The following is a 25,131-nucleotide window of genomic DNA, read 5'->3' as shown; positions in this document are numbered from 1 at the left end:
TTTTTATTATTATTTAAATGTCTTCTGAATTCCAAATTGCTAATCTAATGCTCGTCTCTTTTTCGTGCAGCGTATCATCAGCGCTCAGAGCGTCAGCGACGACGACATCGAGTAGAAGACCTCCAGCAGCTCTGTGACATCACGTCCTGTCTGATTCGAATCAGTCCGTCGCTCTGCCCCGCCCCCTTTCCATCCAGTTTTCAAACAGTGCACGCACAGAAGCGAGTTTTGTTTTGAATCTGAGCTTGACCTGTTGAAGTTGACTTGTGTTTCAGTGTATTAGAACTACAGGAGACGAGCATGACCTGTTTTTTCTTCGCCAATTATTTGTTTTACTAGCAAAGCATTTTGGGTTTACACAATTATGAAATATGCAAGCAGTAAACTGTAAAGTAAAGAGTACATGCTGCTGTCATTTATCTGTGTTCATGTATTTAAGTTATTTACGTTTAATGTGGTATTGTGGGACAGGAAGCGCATTTAAATGTGTTCTGTTTAAGGGGAGTTTCCTCTTTTTTTTAACTCCAAAATAAAAATAAAATAAATCATTGTAATGTGTCAGAGTTATTCATGTGCCTTCATTAATAATGTGCTGTGATACACAAACTGCGATTTAAAGCAACAAATCATCAAAAAATGAAAACTAACTTTATTTGCTCTTTTTTTGCTCAAAACTGTCATATGGTCAAGTTTCAATGGATTAGCATTAAATTAATTAGGTATCAACAAAGTACACAACATTTATTAAAATTGACGCTACACACAACTTTTATCTTTCAAAATTAACAAAATTTAAATTGTAATTATAATGCGAATACAACGTAAATCCATAATTGTAATGTTTTGCTTTAAACTAAATTAAGCTTACCATAATAATTTACAGCTGTTGGGACGGATTTCCCGGGAAACCGTGTACTTCCGTCATTTAAATACAGGAAAGAAGTCCTGGCTACTATCATATGAACCTCGAAAGCGTTTGCTAACCAATTCAAAGCGACACATCCATAATAAAACTCGAACCAACAGTTTCAAATAATCCTATTTGTGTTCACTAAAGGTCTTTTAGCCTATAAATAGCCTTGCCAAGTTATAGTCATATGTTATGAATAGCGATCCTTAGGGCTACATGCTCCCAAGTCCAGATCTGAATCAATGATTCGCGATGCTCCGAGGTCATGATCTGAGTCAATGATTCGCGATGCCCCGAAGTCCCGATCTGAATCAATGATTCGCGATGCTCCGAAGTCCCGATCTGAATCAATGATCGCGATGCTCCGAAGTCCCGATCTGAATCAATGATTCGCGATACATGCTCCGAAGTCCCGATCTGAATCAATGATTGCGATGCCCCGAAGTCCGATGCTCCGAGGTCACGATCTGAGTCAATGATTCGCGATGCCCGAAGTCCCGATCTGAATCAATGATTCGCGATGCCCCGAAAGTCCCGATCTGAATCAATGATTCGCGATGCTCTGAAGTCCCGATCTGAATCAATTTGCGACACATGCTCCGAAGTCCCGATCTGAATCAATGATTGCGATGCCCCGAAGTCCGATGCTCCGAGGTCACGATCTGAGTCAATGATTCGCGATGCCCGAAGTCCCGATCTGAATCAATGATTCGCGATGCCCCGAAAGTCCCGATCTGAATCAATGATTCGCGATGCTCTGAAGTCCCGATCTGAATCAATTTGCGACACATGCTCCGAAGTCCCGATCTGAATCAATAATTCGCGATGCTCCGAAGTCCCGATCTGAATCAATGATTTAAAAACTGATTAAAACTTGTTTTTAATAACATAGTGCAAACTCAAATCTAAAATCATTGTTAGCTAAATTAAACAAATGGAAGGTAAGTCAAACACTGATGAGGCATGGCCACCTCCTCACTTCTCCAGATTATCCCGTCGGTATGTAGGTCTAGGTGGTCTGAATTTTGATGCTTCAGGGTAATATAAACTGGGGTGTGGGTAGTTTCTTGAGCACATCACCTTCAGCGATAACCCCTTCATTATTTTCTCTAAATGTGTGTGTGTATGTGTGTGTGTGTGTGTGTGTGTGTGTGTGTGTGAGAGAGAGAGAGAGAGAGAGAGAGAGAGAATAAGTTATCCTATGATTGATGATATATGATATATATATAATGTTAATATAATATATAAATACACACACATACAGTTTTTATTTTAAGAAATGTAACATGTATATATATTTATATTCTTATATTTTATATATTTAATATATAACCATATCATATTTTAAATAAATAAACATGCATGAGTGTGTATTAATTTATACAGTAAATAATAAATATAAACAGTATACACACACATATTATGTAAACAAAAACTTCTATTTGAATAGGATTTAATGTTTTGACAGCACTAGTTTCAACTAATATTTTACTCAACAAAGTGATTTTTTAAAGGTGTTAGTAAGCTTTACCAGCTCTGAGTGTTAACTCTGGTCGTCTCTCTGTCAGGTGACTATGAGAAGGGCGTGGATCATCTGACGTTTAACTTTTTCGCGATGCTGCGAAGTCCCGATCTGAATCAATGATTCGCGATGCTCCGAAGTCCCGATCTGAATCAGTGATTTGCGATGCTGCGAAGTCCCGATCTGAATCAATAATTCGCAATAAATGCTCCGAGGTCCCGATCTAAATCAATGATTCGCGATACATGCTCCGAAGTCCCGATCTGAATCAATGATTTGCGATGCTCCGAAGTCCCGATCTGAATCAGTGATTTGCGATGCTGTGAAGTCCCGATCTGAATCAATAATTCGCAATAAATGCTCCGAGGTCCCGATCTAAATCAATGATTCGCGATACATGCTCCGAAGTCCCGATCTGAATCAATAATTTGCGATGCTCCGAAGTCCGATGCTCCGAATTCCTATGTGAGATAATTGATGATTAAAAATAAAGTTTTTTACTAAAAAGTTTTCGTTTACATAATACATGTATGTGTACTTTGTATATATATATATATATATATATATATATATATATATATATATATATATATATATATATATATATATATATATATATACATATATATATATATATATATATATATATATATATATATATATATGTATATAATGTTAATATAATTTAAAAATACACACACATACAGTATTTATTTTAAAAAATGTTACATGTATATACATTCATATTCTTATATTTTATATATTAAATATTTAACCATATCATATTTTAAATAAATATACATGCATGAGTGTGTATTAATTTATACAGTAAATAATAAATATAAACAGAACACACACATATTATGTAAACAAAAACTTCTATTTTGAATGCGATTTAATGTTTTGACAGCACTAGTTTCAACTGATATTTTACTCAACAAAGTGATTTTTTTAAGGTGTTAGTAAGCTTTACCAGCTCTGAGTGTTAACTCTGGTCGTCTCTCTGTCAGGTGACTATGAGAAGGGCGTGGATCATCTGACGAATGCGATCGCTGTGTGTGGTCAGCCGCAGCAGCTCCTACAGGTCCTGCAGCAAACACTCCCTCCTCCAGTCTTCCAGATGCTCCTGACCAAACTGCCCACCATCAGCCAGGTGACACACAATTACAACACGCAATATATGCATATATCATCTGCTTCATATTCACGAGAAACGTAAATTCATATCTGTACAGTAGAGGGCACCATTCAAACCAATCACATGAAGAATATGAGCAGAATGGTTTAATTTGATCATTGGTTAATAAAATGAAATTATATACATAAATGATATTTGTCTTATTTAACATATTTGATTATTGCAGGTTTGTATAATTTTCTGAGTTTGCATTTGACTGTTTTTATTGATTTCGAGGAACACTTTCCGTCTCAATTAAAAAGTAATGCGTTTCGTTACTAGTTACTTTAAAATTAAAAGTAATCTGATTACGTAACTCTGTTAATAAGACGAATCCATGTTTTTATTATTATTTAAATGTCTTATGAATTCCAAATTGCTAATCTAATGCTCGTCTCTTTTTCGTGCAGCGTATCATCAGCGCTCAGAGCGTCAGCGACGACGACATCGAGTAGAAGACCTCCAGCAGCTCTGTGACATCACGTCCTGTCTGATTCGAATCAGTCCGCCGCTCTGCCCCGCCCCCTTTCCATCCAGTTTTCAAACAGTGCACGCACAGAAGCGAGTTTTGTTTTGAATCTGAGCTTGACCTGTTGAAGTTGACGTGTGTTTCAGTGTATTAGAACTACAGGAGACGAGCATGACCTGTTTTTTCTTCGCCAATTATTTGTTTTACTATCAAAGCATTTTGGGTTTACACAATTATGAAATATGCAAGCAGTAGACTGTAAAGTAAAAAGTACATGCTGCTGTCATTTATCTGTGTTCATGTATTTAAGTTATTTACGTTTAATGTGGTATTGTGGGACAGGAAGCACATTTAAATGTGTTCTGTTTAAGGGGAGTTTCCTCTTTTTTTTAACTCCAAAATAAAAATAAAATAAATCATTGTAATGTGTCAGAGTTATTCATGTGCCTTCATTAATAATGTGATGTGATACACAAACTGCGATTTAAAGCAACAAATCGTCAAAAAATGAAAACAAACTTAATTTGCTCTTTTTTTGCTCAAAAATGTCATTTTGTCGAGTTTCAGTGGATTAGCATTAAATTAATTAGGTATCAAAAAAGTACACAACATTTATAAAAAAATGACGCTACACACAACTTTTATTGTTCAAAATTAACTAAATGTAAAGTGTAATTATAATGCGAATACAAAGTAAATCCATAAATCTAATGTTTTGCTTTAAACTAAATTAAGCTTACCATAATAATTTACAGCTGTTGGGACAGATTTCCCGTGAAACCGCCTACTTCCGTCATTTAAATACAGGAAAGAAGTCCTGGCTACTATCATATGAACCTTGAAAGCGTTTGCTAACCAATTAAAAGCGACACATTCATAATAAAACTCGAACCAACAGTTCAAATAATCCCATTTGTGTTCACTAAAGGTCTTTTAGCCTATAAATAGCCTTGCCAAGTTATAGTTATATGTTATGAATAGCGATCCTTAGGCTACATGCTCCCAAGTCCCGATCTGAGTCAATGATTCGCGATGCCCCAAAGTCCCGATCTGAATCAATGATTCGCGATGCTCTGAAGTCCCGATCTGAATCAATGATTCGCGATTCTCCGAGGTCCCGATCTGGGTCAATGATTCGCGATGCCCCAAAGTCCCGATCTGAATCAATGATTCGCGATGCCCCGAAGTCCCGATCTGAATGATTCGCAATAAATGCTCCGAAGTCCCGATCTGAATCAATGATTCGCGATACATGCTCCGAAGTCCCGATCTGAATCAATAATTCGCGATGCTCCGAAGTCCCGATCTGAATCAATGATTTAAAACTGATTAAAACTTGTTTTAATAACATAGTGCAAACTCAAAACTAAAATCATTGTTAGCTAAATTAAACAAATGGAAGGTAAGTCAAATACTGATGAGGCATGGCCATCTCCTCACTCCAGATTATCCCGTCGGTATGTAGGTCTAGGTGGTCTGAATTTGGATGCTTCAGGGGAATATAAACTGGGGTGTGGGTAGTTTCTTGAGCACATCACCTTCAGGGATAACCCCTTCATTATTTTCTCTAAATGTGTGTGTGTATGTGTGTGTGTGTGTGTGTGTGTGTGTGTGTGTGTGTGTGTGTGAGAGAGAGAGAATAAGTTATCCTATGATTGATGATATATGATATATATATAATGTTAATATAATATATAAATACACACACATACAGTTTTTATTTTAAGAAATGTAACATGTATATATATTTATATTCTTATATTTTATATATTTAATATATAACCATATCATATTTAAAATAAATAAACATGCATGAGTGTGTATTCATTTATACAGTAAATAATAAATATAAACAGTATACACACACATATTATGTAAAGAAAAACTATTTTGAATGCTATTTAATGTTTTGACAGCACTAGTTTCAACTAATATTTTACTCAACAAAGTGATTTTTTTAAGGTGTTAGTAAGCTTTACCAGCTCTGAGTGTTAACTCTGGTCGTCTCTCTGTCAGGTGACTATGAGAAGGGCGTGGATCATCTGACATTTAACTTTTTCGCAATGCCCCGAAGTCCCAATCTGAATCAATAATTCGCAATAAATGCTCCGAAGTCCCGATCTGAATCAATGATTCGCGATGCTGCGAAGTCCCGATCTGAATCAATGATTCGCGATGCCCCGAAGTCCCGATCTGAATCAATGATTCGCGATTTCCCCCGAAGTCCCGATCTAAATAAATGATTCGCGATGCCGCGAAGTCCCGATCTGAATCAATGATTCGCGATGCCCCGAAGTCCCGATCTGAATCAATGATTCGCGATGCCCCGAAGTCCCGATCTGAATCAATGATTCGCGATGCCCCGAAGTCCCGATCTGAATCAATGATTCGCGATGCCCCGAAGTCCCGATCTGAATCAATGATTCGCGATGCTGCGAAGTCCCGATCTGAATCAATGATTCGCGATGCTCCGAAGTAAGATGCTCCGAAGTCCTATGTGAGATAATTGATGATTACCTGTCCATCACTTTAGAGATGTTCTCTTATACCCCTTATACTCTCTTATTAAAAAATAAAGTTTTTACTAAAAAGTTTTTGTTTACATAATACATGTATGTGTACTTTGTATATATATATGAATCTTAGCTTGTCCTGTTGAAGTGGACGTGTGTTTCAGTGTATTAGAACTACAGGAGACGAGCATGACCTGTTTTTTCTTCGCCAATTATTTGTTTTACTAGCAAAGCATTTTGGGTTTACACAATTATGAAATATGCAAGCAGTAGACTGTAAAGTAAAGAGTACATGCTGCTGTCATTTATCTGTGTTCATGTATTTAAGTTATTTACGTTTAATGTGGTATTGTGGGACAGAAGCACATTTAAATGTGTTCTGTTTAAGGGGAGTTTCCTCTTTTTTTTAACTCCAAAATAAAAATAAAATAAATCATTGTAATGTGTCAGAGTTATTCATGTGCCTTCATTAATAATGTGCTGTGATACACAAACTGCGATTTAAAGCAACAAATCATCAGAAAATGAAAACAAATTTTATTTGCTCTTTTTTTGCTCAAAACTGTCATATGGTCAAATTTCAATGGATTAGCATTAAATTAATTAGGTATCAACAAAGTACAAAACATTTATTAAAATTGACGCTACACACAACTTTTATTGTTCAAAATTAACAAAATGTAAATTGTAATTATAATGCAAATACAACGTAAATCTATAATTGTAATGTTTTGCTTTAAACTAAATTAAGCTTACCATAATAATTTACAGCTGTTGGGACGTATTTCCCGGGAAACCGTGTACTGTACTTCCGTCATTTAAATACAGGAAAGAAGTCCTGGCTACTATCATATGAACCTCGAAAGCGTTTGCTAACCAATTCAAAGCGACACATTCATAAAACTCGAACCAACACTTTCAAATAATCCTATTTGTGTTCACTAAAGGTCTTTTAGCCTATCAATAGCCTTGCCAAGTTATAGTTATATGTTATGAATAGCGATCCTTAAGCTACATCAGTGGTTTTCAAACTTTTTCAAGAGCGACCCTTTTTTTTTTTTTACGCGACCCATAGGCTTATTCTTAAGCCAAGCATAAGAATAACAATAACAACCGCTTTTGATGATGCACGTGCACTGGATGATCATTGACGCGATTGCAATGCAAAGTTGATTGTGCACTAATTTGATCTAGCTATGGGATGCTCATTAACCTGTTAACCATTAACCATCATTTTAAGAATTTTAACCAATTAAAAGCCTACTATCCTTTGCTGCACGCTTAAATACACAAAACATAGGCTATTCCACAACAAATCCTTTAAATGTGATATTCAGAACAGAACAAGTAACATACAACTGTCACCCAACCAAAATCACACACACTCACACAAACTGTTTAAAAGCAAAAAATAAGGAAAACAATTATCCTATTGATCTGAAAGTGTGTGCGTGTGTGTGACAGAAGACAAGGCTCATGTTCACTGAATTCTTTAATGCGTGTGTGTGTTGCTGCCGATGGAGCGAACGAGTGTGTGTGTGTGTGTTGCTGCCGATGGAGCGAACAAGTGTGTGTGTGTGTGTGTTGCTGCCGATGGAGCGAACGAGTGTGTGTGTGTGTGTGTGCGCGTGTGTTGCTGCCGATGGAGCGAACGCTGAACGTATTTGAATTATTTTTCAGTGTACTTCTATTCAAAGTTATTATTATTATTATTATGATTAGAAAACGGAATTAATTATTTTAGTAAAAAAAAAAATCACTGGCGATCCATTTTTTAATTCTCTGAATCGCGATGCTCCGAAGTCCCGATCTGAGTCAATGATTCGCGATGCTCCGAAGTCCGAATCAATGATTCGCTATACATGCTCCGAAGTCCCGATCTGAATCAATAATTCGCGATGCCCCCGAAGTCCCGATCTGAGTCAATGATTCGCGATGCCCCGAAGTCCCGATCTGAATCAATAATTCGCGATGCCCCCGAAGTCCCGATCTGAGTCAATAATTCGCGATGCCCCGAAGTCCGATGCTCCGAAGTCCCGATCTGAATCAATGATTTAAAAACTGATTAAAACTTGTCTTTAATAACATAGTGCAAACTCAAAACTAAAATCATTGTTAGCTAAATTAAACAAATGGAAGGTAAGTCAAACACTGATGATGGCCATCTCCTCACTTCTCCAGATTATCCCGTCGGTATGTAGGTCTAGGTGGTCTGAATTTGGATGCTTCAGGGTAATATAAACTGGGGTGTGGGTAGTTTCTTGAGCACATCACCTTCAGGGATAACCCCTTCATTATTTTCTCTAAATGTGTGTGTGTTTGTGTGTGTGTGTGTGTGTGTGAGAGAGAGAGAGAGAATAAGTTATCCTATGATTGATGATATATGATATATATATAATGTTAATATAATATATAAATACACACACATACAGTTTTTATTTTAAGAAATGTAACATGTATATATATTTATATTCTTATATTTTATATATTTAATATATAACCATATCATATTTAAAATAAATAAACATGCATGAGTGTGTATTCATTTATACAGTAAATAATAAATATAAACAGTATACACACACATATTATGTAAAGAAAAACTATTTTGAATGCTATTTAATGTTTTGACAGCACTAGTTTCAACTAATATTTTACTCAACAAAGTGATTTTTTTAAGGTGTTAGTAAGCTTTACCAGCTCTGAGTGTTAACTCTGGTCGTCTCTCTGTCAGGTGACTATGAGAAGGGCGTGGATCATCTGACATTTAACTTTTTCGCAATGCCCCGAAGTCCCGATCTGAATCAATGATTCGCGATGCTGCGAAGTCCCGATCTGAATCAATGATTCGCGATGCCCCGAAGTCCCGATCTGAATCAATGATTCGCGATGCCCCGAAGTCCCGATCTGAATCAATGATTCGCGATGCCCCGAAGTCCCGATCTGAATCAATGATTCGCGATGCTGCGAAGTCCCGATCTGAATCAATGATTCGCGATGCTCCGAAGTAAGATGCTCCGAAGTCCTATGTGAGATAATTGATGATTACCTGTCCATCACTTTAGAGATGTTCTCTTATACCCCTTATACTCTCTTATTAAAAAATAAAGTTTTTTACTAAAAAGTTTTTGTTTACATAATACATGTATGTGTATTTTGTATATATATATGAATCTTAGCTTGTCCTGTTGAAGTGGACGTGTGTTTCAGTGTATTAGAACTACAGGAGACGAGCATGACCTGTTTTTTCTTCGCCAATTATTTGTTTTACTAGCAAAGCATTTTGGGTTTACACAATTATGAAATATGCAAGCAGTAGACTGTAAAGTAAAGAGTACATGCTGCTGTCATTTATCTGTGTTCATGTATTTAAGTTATTTACGTTTAATGTGGTATTGTGGGATAGGAAGCGCATTTAAATGTGTTCTGTTTAAGGGGAGTTTCCTCTTTTTTTAAACTCCAAAATAAAAATAAAATAAATCATTGTAATGTGTCAGAGTTATTCATGTGCCTTCATTAATAATGTGCTGTGATACACAAACTGCGATTTAAAGCAACAAATCATCAGAAAATGAAAACAAACTTTATTTGCTCTTTTTTTGCTCAAAACTGTCATATGGTCAAGTTTCAGTGGATTAGCATTAAATTAATTAGGTATCAACAAAGTAAAAAACATTTATTAAAATTGACGCTACACACAACTTTTATTGTTCAAAATTAACAAAATGTAAATTGTAATTATAATGCGAATACAACGTAAATCTATAATTGTAATGTTTTGCTTTAAACTAAATTAAGCTTACCATAATAATTTACAGCTGTTGGGACGTATTTCCCGGGAAACCGCCTACTTCCGTCATTTAAATACAGGAAAGAAGTCCTGGCTACTATCATATGAACCTCGAAAGCGTTTGCTAACCAATTCAAAGCGACACATTCATAATAAAACTCGAACCAACACTTTCAAATAATCCTATTTGTGTTCACTAAAGGTCTTTTAGCCTATCAATAGCCTTGCCAAGTTATAGTTATATGTTATGAATAGCGATCCTTAAGCTACATCAGTGGTTTTCAAACTTTTTCAAGAGCGACCCTTTTTTTTTTATTTTTTTTTTTATACGCGACCCATAGGCTTATTCTTAAGCCAAGCATAAGAATAACAATAACAACCGCTTTTGATGATGCACGTGCACTGGATGATCATTGACGCGATTGCAATGCAAAGTTGATTGTGCACTAATTTGATCTAGCTATGGGATGCTCATTAACCTGTTAACCATTAACCATCATTTTAAGAATTTTAACCAATTAAAAGCCTACTATCCTTTGCTGCACGCTTAAATACACAAAACATAGGCTATTCCACAACAACTCCTTAAAATGTGATATTCAGAACAGAACAAGTAACAAACAACTGTCACCCAACCAAAATCACACACACTCACACAAACTGTTTAAAAGCAAAAAATAAGGAAAAAGAAGGAAAACAATTATCCTATTGATCTGAAAGTGTGTGCGTGTGTGTGACAGAAGACAAGGCTCATGTTCACTGAATTCTTTAATGCGTGTGTGTGTTGCTGCCGATGGAGCGAACGAGTGTGTGTGTGTGTGTGTTGCTGCCGATGGAGCGAACGAGTGTGTGTGTGTGTGTGTGTGTGTGTGCGTGTGTTGCTGCCGATGGAGCGAACGAGTGTGTGTGTGCGCGTGTGTTGCTGCCGATGGAGCGAACGCTGAACGTATTTGAATTATTTTTCAGTGTACTTCTATTCAAAGTTATTATTATTATTATTATGATTAGAAAACGGAATGAATTATTTTAGTTAAAAAAAAAAATCACTGGCGATCCATTTTTTAATTCTCTGAATCGCGATGCTCCGAAGTCCCGATCTGAATCAATAATTCGCGATGCCCCCGAAGTCCCGATCTGAATCAATGATTAGAAAACGGAATTAATTATTTTAGTTAAAAAAAAAATCACTGGCGATCCATTTTTTAATTCTCTGAATCAATGATTCGCGATGCTCCGAAGTCCCGATCTGAATCAATAATTCGCAATAAATGCTGCGAGGTCCCGATCTAAATCAATGATTCGCGATACATGCTCCGAAGCCCCGATCTGAATCAATGATTCGCGATGCTCCGAAGTCCCGATCTGAATCAATAATTCGCGATGCTCCGAAGTCCGATGCTCCGAAGTCCTATGTGAGATAATTGATGATTACCTGTCCATCACTTTAGAGAAGTTCTCTTATACCCCTTATACTCTCTTATTAAAAAAATAAAGTTTTTTACTAAATAGTTTTTTTTTTTACATAATACATGTATGTGTACTTTGTACTTTGTATATATATATATATATATATATATATATATATATATATATATATATATATATATATATATATATATATATATATATATATATACAATGTTAATATAATATATAAATACACACACATACAGTATTTATTTTAAAAAATGTTACATGTATATAAATTCACATTCTTATATTTTATATATTAAATATTTAACCATATCATATTTTAAATAAACATGCATGAGTGTGTATTAATTTATACAGTAAATAATAAATATAAACAGTGTACACACACATATTATGTAAACAAAAACTTATATTTTGAATGCGATTTAATGTTTTGACAGCACTAGTTTCAACTAATATTTTACTCAAAAAAGTGATTTTTTAAGGTGTTAGTAAGCTTTACCAGCTCTGAGTGTTAACTCTGGTCGTCTCTCTGTCAGGTGACTATGAGAAGGGCGTGGATCATCTGACGAATGCGATCGCTGTGTGTGGTCAGCCGCAGCAGCTCCTACAGGTCCTGCAGCAAACACTTCCTCCTCCAGTCTTCCAGATGCTCCTCACCAAACTGCCCACCATCAGCCAGGTGACACACAATTACAACACGCAATATATGCATATATCATCTGCTTCATATTCACGAGCAGTGTTGGGGAAAACAGCTTTTAAATGTAATGCATTACAATATTGCCTTACACCCCCCCAAAAAAGGATCTATTTATGTTCCTTTCTTGGTTTTTGTGGAAAGCAATGCATTGTTCCTTCCGAGTTACTTTTTAAATTTGGGCAGGGCTTGTTTGTTTGTTTCTAATATACAAAATGTATTATTTTATAAATTAAATAGACCATTTCACAACAAAAGCAAAATGAAAGGAAACGTAAATTCACATCTGTACAGTAGAGGGCACCATTCAAACCAATCACATGAAGAATATGAGCAGAATGGTTTAATTTGATCATTGGTTAATAAAATGGAATTATATACATAAATGATATTTGTCTTATTTAACATATTTAATTATTGCAGGTTTGTATAATTTTCTGAGTTTGCATTTGACTGTTTTTATTGATTTCGAGGAACACTTTCCGTCTCAATTCAAAAGTAATGCGTTTCGTTACTAGTTACTTTAAAATGAAAAGTAATCTGATTACGTAACTCTGTTAATAAGACGAATCCATGTTTTTATTATTATTTAAATGTCTTCTGAATTCCAAATTGCTAATCTAATGCTCGTCTCTTTTTCGTGCAGCGTATCATCAGCGCTCAGAGCGTCAGCGACGACGACATCGAGTAGAAGACCTCCAGCAGCTCTGTGACATCACGTCCTGTCTGATTCGAATCAGTCCGCCGCTCTGCCCCGCCCCCTTTCCATCCAGTTTTCAAACAGTGCACGCACAGAAGCGAGTTTTGTTTTGAATCTGAGCTTGACCTGTTGAAGTTGACGTGTGTTTCAGTGTATTAGAACTACAGGAGACGAGCATGACCTGTTTTTTCTTCGCCAATTATTTGTTTTACTAGCGAAGCATTTTGGGTTTACACAATTATGAAATATGCAAGCAGTAAACTGTAAAGTAAAGAGTACATGCTGCTGTCATTTATCTGTGTTCATGTATTTAAGTTATTTATGTTTAATGTGGTATTGTGGGACAGGAAGCACATTTAAATGTGTTCTGTTTAAGGGGAGTTTCCTCTTTTTTTAAACTCCAAAATAAAAATAAAATAAATCATTGTAATGTGTCAGAGTTATTCATGTGCCTTCATTAATAATGTGCTGTGATACACAAACTGCGATATAAAGCAACAAATCATCAAAAAATGAAAACAAACTTTATTTGCTCTTTTTTTGCTCAAAAATGTCATATGGTCAAGTTTCAATGGATTAGCATTAAATTAATTAGGTATCAACAAAGTGCACAACATTTATTAAAATTGACGCTACACACAACTTTTATTGTTCAAAATTAACAAAATTTAAATTGTAATTATAATGCGAATACAACGTAAATCCATTAAACTAATGTTTTGCTTTAAACTAAATTAGGCTTACCATAATAATTTACAGCTGTATTACCATATTATATTTTAAATAAATAAACATGCATGAGTGTGTATTAATTTATACAGTAAATAATAAATATAAACAGTATACACACATATTATTTAAACAAAAACTTCTATTTTGAATGCGATTTAATGTTTTGACAGCACTAGTTTCAACTAATATTTTATTCAACAAAGTGATTTTTTTAAGGTGTTAGTAAGCTAGTAAGTTAGTAAGCTTTACGCGATGCCCCGAAGTCCCGATCTGAATCAATGATTTAAAAACGGATTAAAACTTGTCTTTAATAACATAGTGCAAACTCAAAACTAAAATCATTGTTAGCTAAATTAAACAAATGGAAGGTAAGTCAAACACTGATGAGGCATGGCCACCTCCTCACTTCTCCAGATTATCCCGTCGGTATGTAGGTCTAGGTGGTCTGAATTTGGATGCTTCAGGGGAATATAAACTGGGGTGTGGGTAGTTTCTTGAGCACATCACCTTCAGGGATAACCCCTTCATTATTTTCTCTAAATCTGTGTGTGTGTGTGTGTGAGAAAGAGAGAGAGAGAGAGAGAGAGAGAGAGAGAGAGAGAGAGAGAGAGAGAGAATAAGTTATCCTATGATTGATGATTACCTGTCCATCACTTTAGAGATGTTCTCTTATACCCCTTATTGTCTCTTATTAAAAAAATAAAGTTTTTTACTAAATAGTTTTTGTTTACATAATACATGTATGTGTACTTTGTATATATATATATATATATATATATATATATATATATATATATATATATAATGTTAATATAATATATAAATACACACACATACAGTATTTAAGAAATGTTACATGTATATACATTTATATTCTTATATTTTATATATTTAATATTTAACCATATTATATTTTAAATAAATAAACATGCATGAGTGTGTATTAATTTATACAGTAAATAATAAATATAAACAGTATACACACACATATTATGTAAAGAAAAACTTCTATTTGAATGGGATTTAATGTTTTGACAGCACTAGTTTCAACTAATATTTTACTCAACAAAGTGATTTTTTAAAGGTGTTAGTAAGCTTTACCAGCTCTGAGTGTTAACTCTGGTCGTCTCTCTGTCAGGTGACTATGAGAAGGGCGTGGATCATCTGACGTTTAACTTTTTCGCAATGCTGCCAAGTTCCGATCTGAATCAATAGGCTTGTTCGACTTCATGCAGTTTTGCGCAAACCGATCGTCGGCTGACTTGAAGCAGTGCATGCCGGTTAGAAATTTTGTCCGACTTGATACAGCGCTGACGCCACGTGACTGTGACGTGTGCCGTCAAAGTACCACGAGAGCGATTCGAGAGTAGCCGGAGAACTCAGCCAGCGCAGCTTCTGAAGAGCGGCTGCACAGATTCTGATGACGACACAACTGATCCACGATTGGCTGGATTCACTGATGACACAGATGACGTGCGTTTCAAGTTTATTGCGAGTCGGCTTCAGTTTCAGAAATTCTCATATGGACTTTTAAAACAGTTCAATACGTTTTTATGTCGTCTTCATCTTATAAATCATATTTATTAAATATTGTTTTACTGTATTTACTTTATTGTTAATATAAAGTTTGTGTGTGTTTATTTTGCATGACTTTCTTTTTTATACAGACCTTTTACAGTATTCAGCAGCATAACCTATTCAAATGAGCATTTTTAAGAACTAAAATGTTAATCTTAAAAGCATATAATCTAATGTGGTCATAAATGTATGCTCCTATACAAATGATACATAATACATTATGTTCCTCCATTTGTTTGGTTTCTTCATATTCTTTAGTTTATTTTGCTGTGTTTATACTTCACCTGCATGTGGTTAGCAAACTGCTAACAACTTGCTGTAACTTCAACTTAACAACATTCAAGACCCTTCCAAAACACCACTTATACACACATTAAACGCGATCAAGTAAGCAATCGCCACGTGATCTGCCATGACTGACGTAATTGCAGCAAACTACGGGAGCCACAACGTGTCCGGCTTCATATCTCCGTTTTCAGCTCCTCCCCACCTGCACGCGGCTACTCTCGCCGATCGGTTGCATCCAGCCGCAGCCGATGTCGAACACACCTAATGATTCGCGATGCTCCGAAGTCACGATCTGAGTCAATGATTCGCGATGCTCCGAGGTCACGATCTGAGTCAATGATTCGCGATGCTCCGAGGTCCCGATCTGAATCAGTGATTTGCGATGCCCCGAAGTCCCGATCTGAATAAAATTATTCGCGATACATGCTCCAAAGTCCCGATCTGAATCAATGATTCGCGATGCTCCGAAGTCCTGAAATTATTTGCGATGCTCCGAAGTCCCGATCTGAATCAATGGTTCGCGAAGCTCCGAAGTCCCGATCTGAATCAATGATTCGCGAAGCTCCGAAGTCCCGATCTGAATCAATGGTTCGCGAAGCTCCGAAGTCCCGATCTGAATCAATGATTCGCGATGCTCCGAAGTCCCGATCTGAATCAATGGTTCGCGAAGCTCCGAAGTCCCGATCTGAATCAATGATTCGCGAAGCTCCGAAGTCCCGATCTGAATCAATGATTCGCGATGCTCCGAAGTCCCGATCTGAATCAATGATTCGCGATGCTCCGAAGTCCCGATCTGAATCAATGATTCACGAAGCTCCGAAGACCCGATCTGAATCAATGATTCACGATGCTCCGAGGTCCCGATCTGAATCGAATGATTAGCAATAAAGGCTCTGAAGTCCCGATCTGAATAATGATTCATGATACGTGCCATCTAAATCAAATGATAGGTTTGATTTGGACATTGGTGGTGACATACCAGTAAGGACACTGATCAAAATGATTGCTAGGAACAATTTAGTAGTGGCTGATATAGGGACATGTCATAGTGTCTCTACTAAATTCTACACCCTTGAAAATCATACCAAGTGATTTTAAGTCTTTGGAAACTATAGTTTTCTCCTTAAATATGAAGAGCTCAAACAACAGATTCATAATTTCATCAAAATTTCACAAAAAGCTTATGGACATAATTATAATTCAAGTCTGACAACATTGACGTGAGTTGCTGTTTTGTCAGTCCTCAGAAGTCCCAATCTGAAAAACTATTTGCAAACCATAATTTCAGAGCAGGACTCAGATACATGCTACAATTTAAAGTTCTGATCTACATCAAAAGATTCACAATAAGCGCTTTGCAGTTCTGATAATGAGACACACGATATGAATCAAATGTTTCGCAATTCACAGCGCAAAGTCCCAATCTGAATAAAAATGATTCGCAATAAATGCTCCGAAGTCCCGATTTGAACCAATAATTCACGATACATGCTCCAAAGTCCCGATCTGAATCAATGATTCGCAATAAATGCTCCGAAGTCCCGATCTGAATCAAATACATGCTCCGAAGTCCCGATCTGAATCAAATACATGCTCCGAAGTCCCGATCTGAATCAAATACATGCTCCGAAGTCCCGACCTGAATCAAATGATTCGCAAGAAATGCTCTGAAGTCCCGATTTGAACCAATAATTCACGATACATGCTCCAAAGTCCCGATCTGAATCAATGATTCGCAATAAATGCCCTGAGGTCCCGATCTGAATTACATTATTCGCTATAGGCCTATGTCAAGTGTTGCCAACTTTTGCAACATTATTTTAAGACACTTAATTTCAGCAAGTCAAAACAACAGCGTCATATAAGCTCTTACCTGACATTATCTGCAGTTATCCGTCTTCCTTTCGATGTCATTAGTTTGATTTGTGCTGATAAATAATTCTATGTAAACATCAGATTCATCCGCGCGAATTGCGGAAGCCGAAGCGCAACCCACATGACGACCAAAACAATCTTCCTCCGCGAGTTACTTGTAGTTTTACGCCTAGGTTTTACTCATCAACTGAGGAATAAATGGGAATTAAAAGATCTTAGTTGTTATAAAATAAAAATTAAAACCGACAGAAACATAAGGGTTTAATCAAATTTTTACTTGTGACATAACACCAGACTTGTAAAAATATAAGTACAGGCATTAAATATGAACATTAGGGTTCTTTTTCTTGTGCTTAAATTTCTTTTTTAGTCCTTTGCCTCTCTTAGCCATAGGATCTGCCATCTCTCCTTTGAACGACGAAGCTGGTGTCTGTTTCTTGCCAGGATTCGTCTTAAAGTTCTTATCTCTGGTGTCTTGCTTTGACCCTTTGACTCCTGAAGGTCGTCCTGGAGGGGTTTTCTTCACTTTTTCCTTCTTTACTGATCGCTTCACCCTGATGTTTCGATCTAGTAATTTGGAGCCGTTGAGTTTCAGTGCCAACATCACCGAATCTGGGCTCTGAAGCAGAAGGAAAAGTTTCAGTGAGTTTTACCTCATTTGCACAGTTTGTTAAAGGTCCCCTTCTTCATGATCCCATGTTTTAAACTTTAGTTAGTGTGTAATGTTGTTGTTAGAGTATAAATAATATCTGTAAAATTCTAAAGCTCAAAGTTCAATGCCAAGCGAGATATTTAATTTAACAGAATTCGCCTACATCGAACGACCCGTTTGGACTACAGCCCTCTAGTTCCTTTAGTAATGAAGTCACTAAAACAATTTTTTTGACTAACCACCGCCCACATGAATTCACAAACAGGGGGAGTGGTCTTGTTGCGCTCCGATGGAGAAGGAGCATTACACAGTAAGAGCTGTTTGTTTTTGTCGCCATGTCGTTGAAACGCTGTTTTTATTTTATCCTGGAGTTCAATCATCTTTGTTTGGGCTTCCCAGGAACGCTGTACTTGGAGATTAATGGTTACAAATTATGTTTAACTCGGTTCCTGAAAATTATAATCCACATGTAAAACAATGTGCAGCTATTTTACTGAGGACAGCTTCCTCAATCTCAATAAGTTTAATGCCCGATTTGCACAAAGATTATTCTTGAAAGATGGAGCAGTTCCCTCTTTGTCTGGAGAAGGCGTTGTTTATGGACCACAACCGGTAAGTGTATTTTATTATTTAAGTTGGTGCGTTTAACAGTTTCTGTAACTTACTACAGTTACTACTTACTAACTTACTTTGACACAATCAAAGCTTCAAAAAAGCTCGTAAAATGGGACCTTTAATACCATGTATGAGATCATTTAACATGAATTGGAACCCTGTAAATTGACATTTAAATTAAATTTTTTTTAAATGCTTTCAAAATCAGTTTTAGAGCAAAACACAAATTATGTGTCTTACAATATTGTTTTTCAAGCTTTTTAATGATCAGATCGCTGTATTTATGTGAAACAATTAAATTAATCTGTTTTCTTAAAACATTTTGTCTATATTCTCAAAACATTAAACATTAACATTTAGACTGTATTCTCGTAACATTTTGACTGTATTCTCAAAACATTTAGATCATTCTCGTAACATTTCGACTGTATTCTCGTAACATTTTGACTGCATTCTCGTAACATTTCGACTGTATTCTCGTAACATTTTGACTGCATTCTCGTAACATTTCGACTGCATTCTCGTAACATTTCGACTGTATTCTCGTAACATTTCGACTGTATTCTCGTAACATTTTGACTGCATTCTCGTAACATTTCGACTGCATTCTCGTAACATTTCGACTGTATTCTCGTAACATTTCGACTGTATTCTCGTAACATTTCGACTGTATTCTCAAAACATTTAGATCATTCTCGTAACATTTCGACTGTATTCTCGTAACATTTCGACTGCATTCTCGTAACATTTCGACTGTATTCTCGTAACATTTCGACTATTCTCGTAACATTTTGACTTCATTCTCGTAACATTTCGACTGTATTCTCGTAACATTTCGACTGTATTCTCGTAACATTTTGACTTCATTCTCGTAACATTTCGACTGTATTCTCGTAACATTTCGACTGTATTCGTAACATTTCGACTTCATTCTCGTAACATTTCGACTGTATTCTCGTAACATTTCGACTGTATTCTCGTAACATTTCGACTGTATTCTCGTAACATTTCGACTGTATTCTCGTAACATTTCGACTGTATTCTCGTAACATTTAGATTATTCTCGTAACATTTCGACTGTATTCTTGTAACATTTCGACTATTCTCGTAACATTTCGACTGTATTCTTGTAACATTTCGACTATTCTCGTAACATTTCGACTGTATTCTCGTAACATTTCGACTGTATTCAAGAAACATTTCGACTGTATTCAAGAAACATTTCGACTGTATTCAAGAAACATTTCGACTGGATTCAAGAAACATTTCGACTGTATTCAAGAAACATTTCGACTGTATTCAAGAAACATTTCGACTGGATTCAAGAAACATTTCGACTGTATTCAAGAAACATTTCGACTGTATTCTCGTAACATTTCGACTGTATTCAAGAAACATTTCGACTTTATTCAAGAAACATTTCGACTGTATTCAAGAAACATTTCGACTTTATTCAAGAAACATTTCGACTGTATTCTCGTAACATTTCGACTGTATTCAAGAATCATTTCGACTGGATTCAAGAAACATTTCGACTGGATTCAAGAAACATTTCGACTGTATTCAAGAAACATTTCGACTGGATTCAAGAAACATTTCGACTGTATTCAAGAAACATTTCGACTGTATTCAAGAATCATTTCGACTGTATTCAAGAATCATTTCGACTGTATTCAAGAAACATTTCGACTGTATTCAAGAAACATTTCGACTGTATTCAAGAATCATTTCGACTTTATTCAAGAATCATTTCGACTTTATTCAAGAATCATTTCGACTTTATTCAGGAAACATTTCGACTTTATTCAGGAAACATTTCGACTGTATTCTCGTAACATTTAGATTATTCTCGTAACATTTCGACTGTATTCTTGTAACATTTCGACTATTCTCGTAACATTTCGACTGTATTCTCGTAACATTTCGACTATTCTCGTAACATTTCGACTGTATTCTCGTAACATTTCGACTGTATTCAAGAAACATTTCGACTGTATTCAAGAAACATTTCGACTGGATTCAAGAAACATTTCGACTGGATTCAAGAAACATTTCGACTGGATTCAAGAAACATTTCGACTGTATTCAAGAAACATTTCGACTGGATTCAAGAAACATTTCGACTGTATTCAAGAAACATTTCGACTGTATTCAAGAAACATTTCGACTGTATTCAAGAAACATTTCGACTGTATTCTCGTAACATTTCGACTGTATTCAAGAAACATTTCGACTTTATTCAAGAAACATTTCGACTGTATTCAAGAAACATTTCGACTTTATTCAAGAAACATTTCGACTGTATTCTCGTAACATTTCGACTGTATTCAAGAAACATTTCGACTGGATTCAAGAAACATTTCGACTGGATTCAAGAAACATTTCGACTGGATTCAAGAAACATTTCGACTGGATTCAAGAAACATTTCGACTGTATTCAAGAATCATTTCGACTGTATTCAAGAATCATTTCGACTGTATTCAAGAAACATTTCGACTGTATTCAAGAAACATTTCGACTTTATTCAAGAATCATTTCGACTTTATTCAAGAATCATTTCGACTTTATTCAAGAATCATTTCGACTTTATTCAGGAAACATTTCGACTTTATTCAGGAAACATTTCGACTGTATTCTCGTAACATTTCGACTGTATTCTCGATTTTTTCCCACTACTTTTTCATGTTTTTTAATCTTTAGACCATAGAAGAAGTTTGCACGTGTTTCTGTTCAGTACCTAACAAACCATACATAAAATTGGAAAGCTCTTTTTTTCCCCCATCTTTCAGATGATGTATAAATCTCAGTAAAAAAACCCTAACCCTTACGTGGTCGAGGGTCACATATATGAGACACATACCTCGAACAGGACGTATCCGAAGCCCTTCCCCATCCCAGACTCTCGATCTCGCACCAAACGCACAGCCTCCACATTCCCACAATCCTCGAAGTGTTCACGCAAAGGTCGCTCCGTTACATCTGCCAAACAAAGTGTGCATAAGAGAAACTGTGGCGTCACAGAAAAGATACAGAGATTTCCGAACACCGTGACTCACCATAGGGTAAATTCCCCACAAATATGGACCTCTTATGATCATGCTGTGGAAAACAAAAACATTGACGATTATATAAACGCATTCAAAAGAGTTGTTAACAACATTAATAATGTCACTTACTCCACTGTGCTGAGAGACACGGTCCACTCGGATATGAAACCCCGGCTGAATCTCCTGCCCATTCCTGCACGAGTAATAAAATATAATAAATAAAACATTACATTAATCCACAGCACTCCAGTCCATCAGTGAACATCTGAATTAAAATTTGAGTTAAAATCATCTTAATGCTGGATGTGTTTAATCTTTTATATTCTCCAGATGTTCACTGATGGACTGGAGTGCTGTGGATTATTGTGATGTTTTTATCAGCTCTCATTCTGACGGCACCCATCCACTCCAATGATAAGGAATACTACATATCTCCAATCCTGATGAAGAATCATAACCGTGTACCATTTCAGAGCGCCGGCTGCTGTTTCCTCCTCTTTGAAGACGATGTAAGCATTAATATTCTGTTTTTTGGGATGAACTTTCCTCCTAGAAATGGAAAGACAAGCTCAGTAGATTAATAACAATGAATCTCATCAGACTCTTCACTATTAAGACGCTATACTCACTGGATAGCTGCCACTTTACGGGACATAGTTGGGTCTTCTTGTACCTGCAAAACACTTCCATTAAAGCTCAAACTAGTGATCCGATAATTAATTAAGATAATGAGTCGAGCAGAAGACGCACCACTGAACGGAAGCGGACCGACTCGATGGCTCCAGCCTGCTTGAACAGAGACAAAAGCATCTGCAAAACAAAACACAACACACTAGTCTTCAGTGGAACCGTCAGGGAAGATTCACGATTGCTCTTAAAGTTGTGTGTTTTAACTGAAGCACCTTCTTGGTGCAGCTGGGAGGCAGATTTCCCACAAACACTGTTCGTTTCATTTTGATTCGCTCCTCTGCCATGTTCTTTACGGGCCTTCTGTGTTTAACGGGCCGCTCCTCTTCTGTCGTTTCATCAGTGCGCTTGAGTTTGACTTTCTTTAGACTGGTTTGTCCTTCATCATCTGCATTCTGTAGAGCGCTCTCTCTGTGGATAGCAACATCTCCATTTCATTTTCAGTTGATTACCTAATTTTTTTAAATCACTAAAATGCATGAATTAGTTTAAATAATTTAAATATTTTTACATTTATTATTTCAGAATGAGATATGGTCCGATATACAGAAATAATAATAATAATAATAATAATAATAATAAAAGAGAATGATAATAAAATAAAACCCTTATATGCATATATATTTTAATTTCATTATTTGCACTATTATGCAATTATTTTCCTAAATCATATTCTAAAAAAATTATATTTGCACTGTATTTTATGTATAATTTTTATATTTTTCTAAATTTTTAAATAATTAAAAAACTTGCAAGTTTCCCGTTTTATTGTTGTGATTGTTTTAAATGATTATTTTACTGCTTTTAATTACCATTGTGTTTAAAAATATGCTACATAAACTTGCCTGCCTAAAATTACTTTAAAAAAAAAAAAATATATATATATATATATATGTAATGAACTGACTTATATGCTAACTAATCATTTAGCGCAATTTATGATTTAATAAAAAATAATAATTCACATATTGTTTTGTTTTGCAAGCAAGCTTTACTTTACATATTTTAAAGCTGAAAATGAGTGCTCAGAAATTGTACTCTTTAAACATACTTCCATGAGGTTTTATTAACTTCCACTGTTTGATGGAAGTCAAGACAGAAGGCTTTAGTAGCAGGTTTCCGTCACTGTGAGGACACACAGATCTGTCTGATCCGGTCTCAGAAGTGTGTTTCAGAGCTGAATCACTGACCTGTCCTGTAGCTTCTTCTCACCCGCCGAGAGCGTCTTTGGAGTCTTTTTCGATTTCGGTTTCTGAACGTGCCCCTGACCTTTGACATCAGTGCTATCAGACGGTGTGACTTTAGATTCAGTCTGATGAGAAGACACACGGAAGAACCAGCATTAGGACCAAAACAAACACACACTCATGTTTCTCATCTGATAGATGTACCTTCGGTGCAGGAACGAAGACTAAAGCGTCTGCAGACGATGCGGAGGAGAATAAAGATGATAAAGCTCCAGTTTGGTGTTTTTCTGGGAACAGGCTGCTGGACACCTGACCGACCGTGTAATCTCCAGCATCTCCGTCATCTCCACTGTCATCAACAACAACAACACAGATCAGACACCAGAAAACCAACATCTGCCTCCCACAATACACTAACAAACAAATGGACCATGCTGATACCATGTTATTTTGGATTTTAGGATGATATTACAATGGTATTCATTGAAGAACCTTTCAGTAACATCCATATTCTTTGGTAACTGTATACACACACACACATTCTCAAATGCCATGTACATTCTTTGGCAAATGAATGTATGTGTAGACAAACACACACAAAAACACAAGTATATCTTGATACACACACATGCATATCTAGATGTGTGTGTGTGTATCTAGATAAACGTGTGTGTGTATATCTAGATAGATACACACACACACACACACACACACACACACACGCACACACACACGCACACACACACTGTCTGGTCAGCTATCCTTGTGGGGACTCTCCATAGGTGTAATGGTTTTTATACTGTACAGACTGTATTTTCTATCGCCCTACACCAACCCTACCCCTAAACCTAACCCTCACAGGAAACTTTCTGCATTTTTAGATTTCCAAGAAACTTCATTCTGTGTAATTTATTAGCTTGTTTACCCGTGGGGACCTCAATTTAGGTCCCCACCGTGACACGAGTCCCCATGAGTCTGTTTATTTGTAACATGTTATAGATTATATTATCGACGAAAACAAACCTCTTTACAGACTGCTTTTTCCTCATGATGTCACTCAGAGCGCGTGTCTGTGTAAAGATCTGTCAGATATTTAAGAAATGTCCACGCGCTGAACGCTGAAACTTCTCACGCAAACACGTTTATTTCGCTCACACACGTGTGCGCAGAGTTCACCCGCCCCCTGGAACCCACAAATACTGATCATCGGTTCCTGACGCGGAAGCATTCTCATTCGCTAGACTCGCCTCGATA

The 25,131-nt window shown here is 36.2% G+C and overlaps 2 protein-coding genes across 23 annotated transcripts in view; one reads left to right on the top strand and one right to left on the bottom strand.

Annotated features, from left to right (window-relative positions):
* Positions 1-13,641, top strand: part of tomm20b (translocase of outer mitochondrial membrane 20b) — a 67,162-nt gene extending 53,521 nt beyond the window's left edge. For 5 of the 22 annotated variants that reach the window (XR_008155914.1, XR_008155908.1, XR_008155909.1 and 2 more), the window contains exons 5-6: positions 71-250; positions 13,342-13,641. Coding sequence is in view for 13 of the 22 variants with exons in the window: in XM_052569133.1 (XP_052425093.1) it covers positions 3,443-3,585; positions 13,162-13,206 (188 nt within the window). In the remaining 9 variants the exon portion in view is untranslated. Of the gene's footprint in view, positions 1-70; positions 251-3,442; positions 3,586-4,019; positions 4,500-12,354; positions 12,498-13,161 lie in introns of those variants that run through there. The other 17 variants (XM_052569129.1, XM_052569127.1, XM_052569126.1 and 14 more) reach the window with 8 other exon arrangements.
* A 4,301-nt stretch (positions 13,642-17,942) lies between these two features.
* On the bottom strand, positions 17,943-25,068 carry rbm34 (RNA binding motif protein 34). The gene is made up of 11 exons (XM_052569785.1): positions 24,901-25,068; positions 24,082-24,226; positions 23,881-24,002; positions 22,906-23,101; positions 22,754-22,813; positions 22,633-22,676; positions 22,469-22,552; positions 22,133-22,196; positions 22,013-22,055; positions 21,817-21,935; positions 17,943-18,307 (listed from the first exon to the last, which is right to left on the bottom strand). The coding sequence occupies exons 1-11, from the start codon at positions 24,924-24,926 to the stop codon at positions 18,008-18,010; spliced, it is 1,203 nt and encodes a 400-aa protein (XP_052425745.1). The 5' UTR covers positions 24,927-25,068; the 3' UTR covers positions 17,943-18,007.
* Between the last annotated feature and the right edge of the window lie 63 nt (positions 25,069-25,131).

This window comes from Carassius gibelio, chromosome B11, assembly GCF_023724105.1.
Source record: "Carassius gibelio isolate Cgi1373 ecotype wild population from Czech Republic chromosome B11, carGib1.2-hapl.c, whole genome shotgun sequence".
In the NCBI taxonomy this organism is placed as follows: domain Eukaryota; kingdom Metazoa; phylum Chordata; class Actinopteri; order Cypriniformes; family Cyprinidae; genus Carassius; species Carassius gibelio.
Note: the sequence above shows the minus strand (reverse complement) of the source record. Positions and strands in the feature narration are given on the sequence as shown.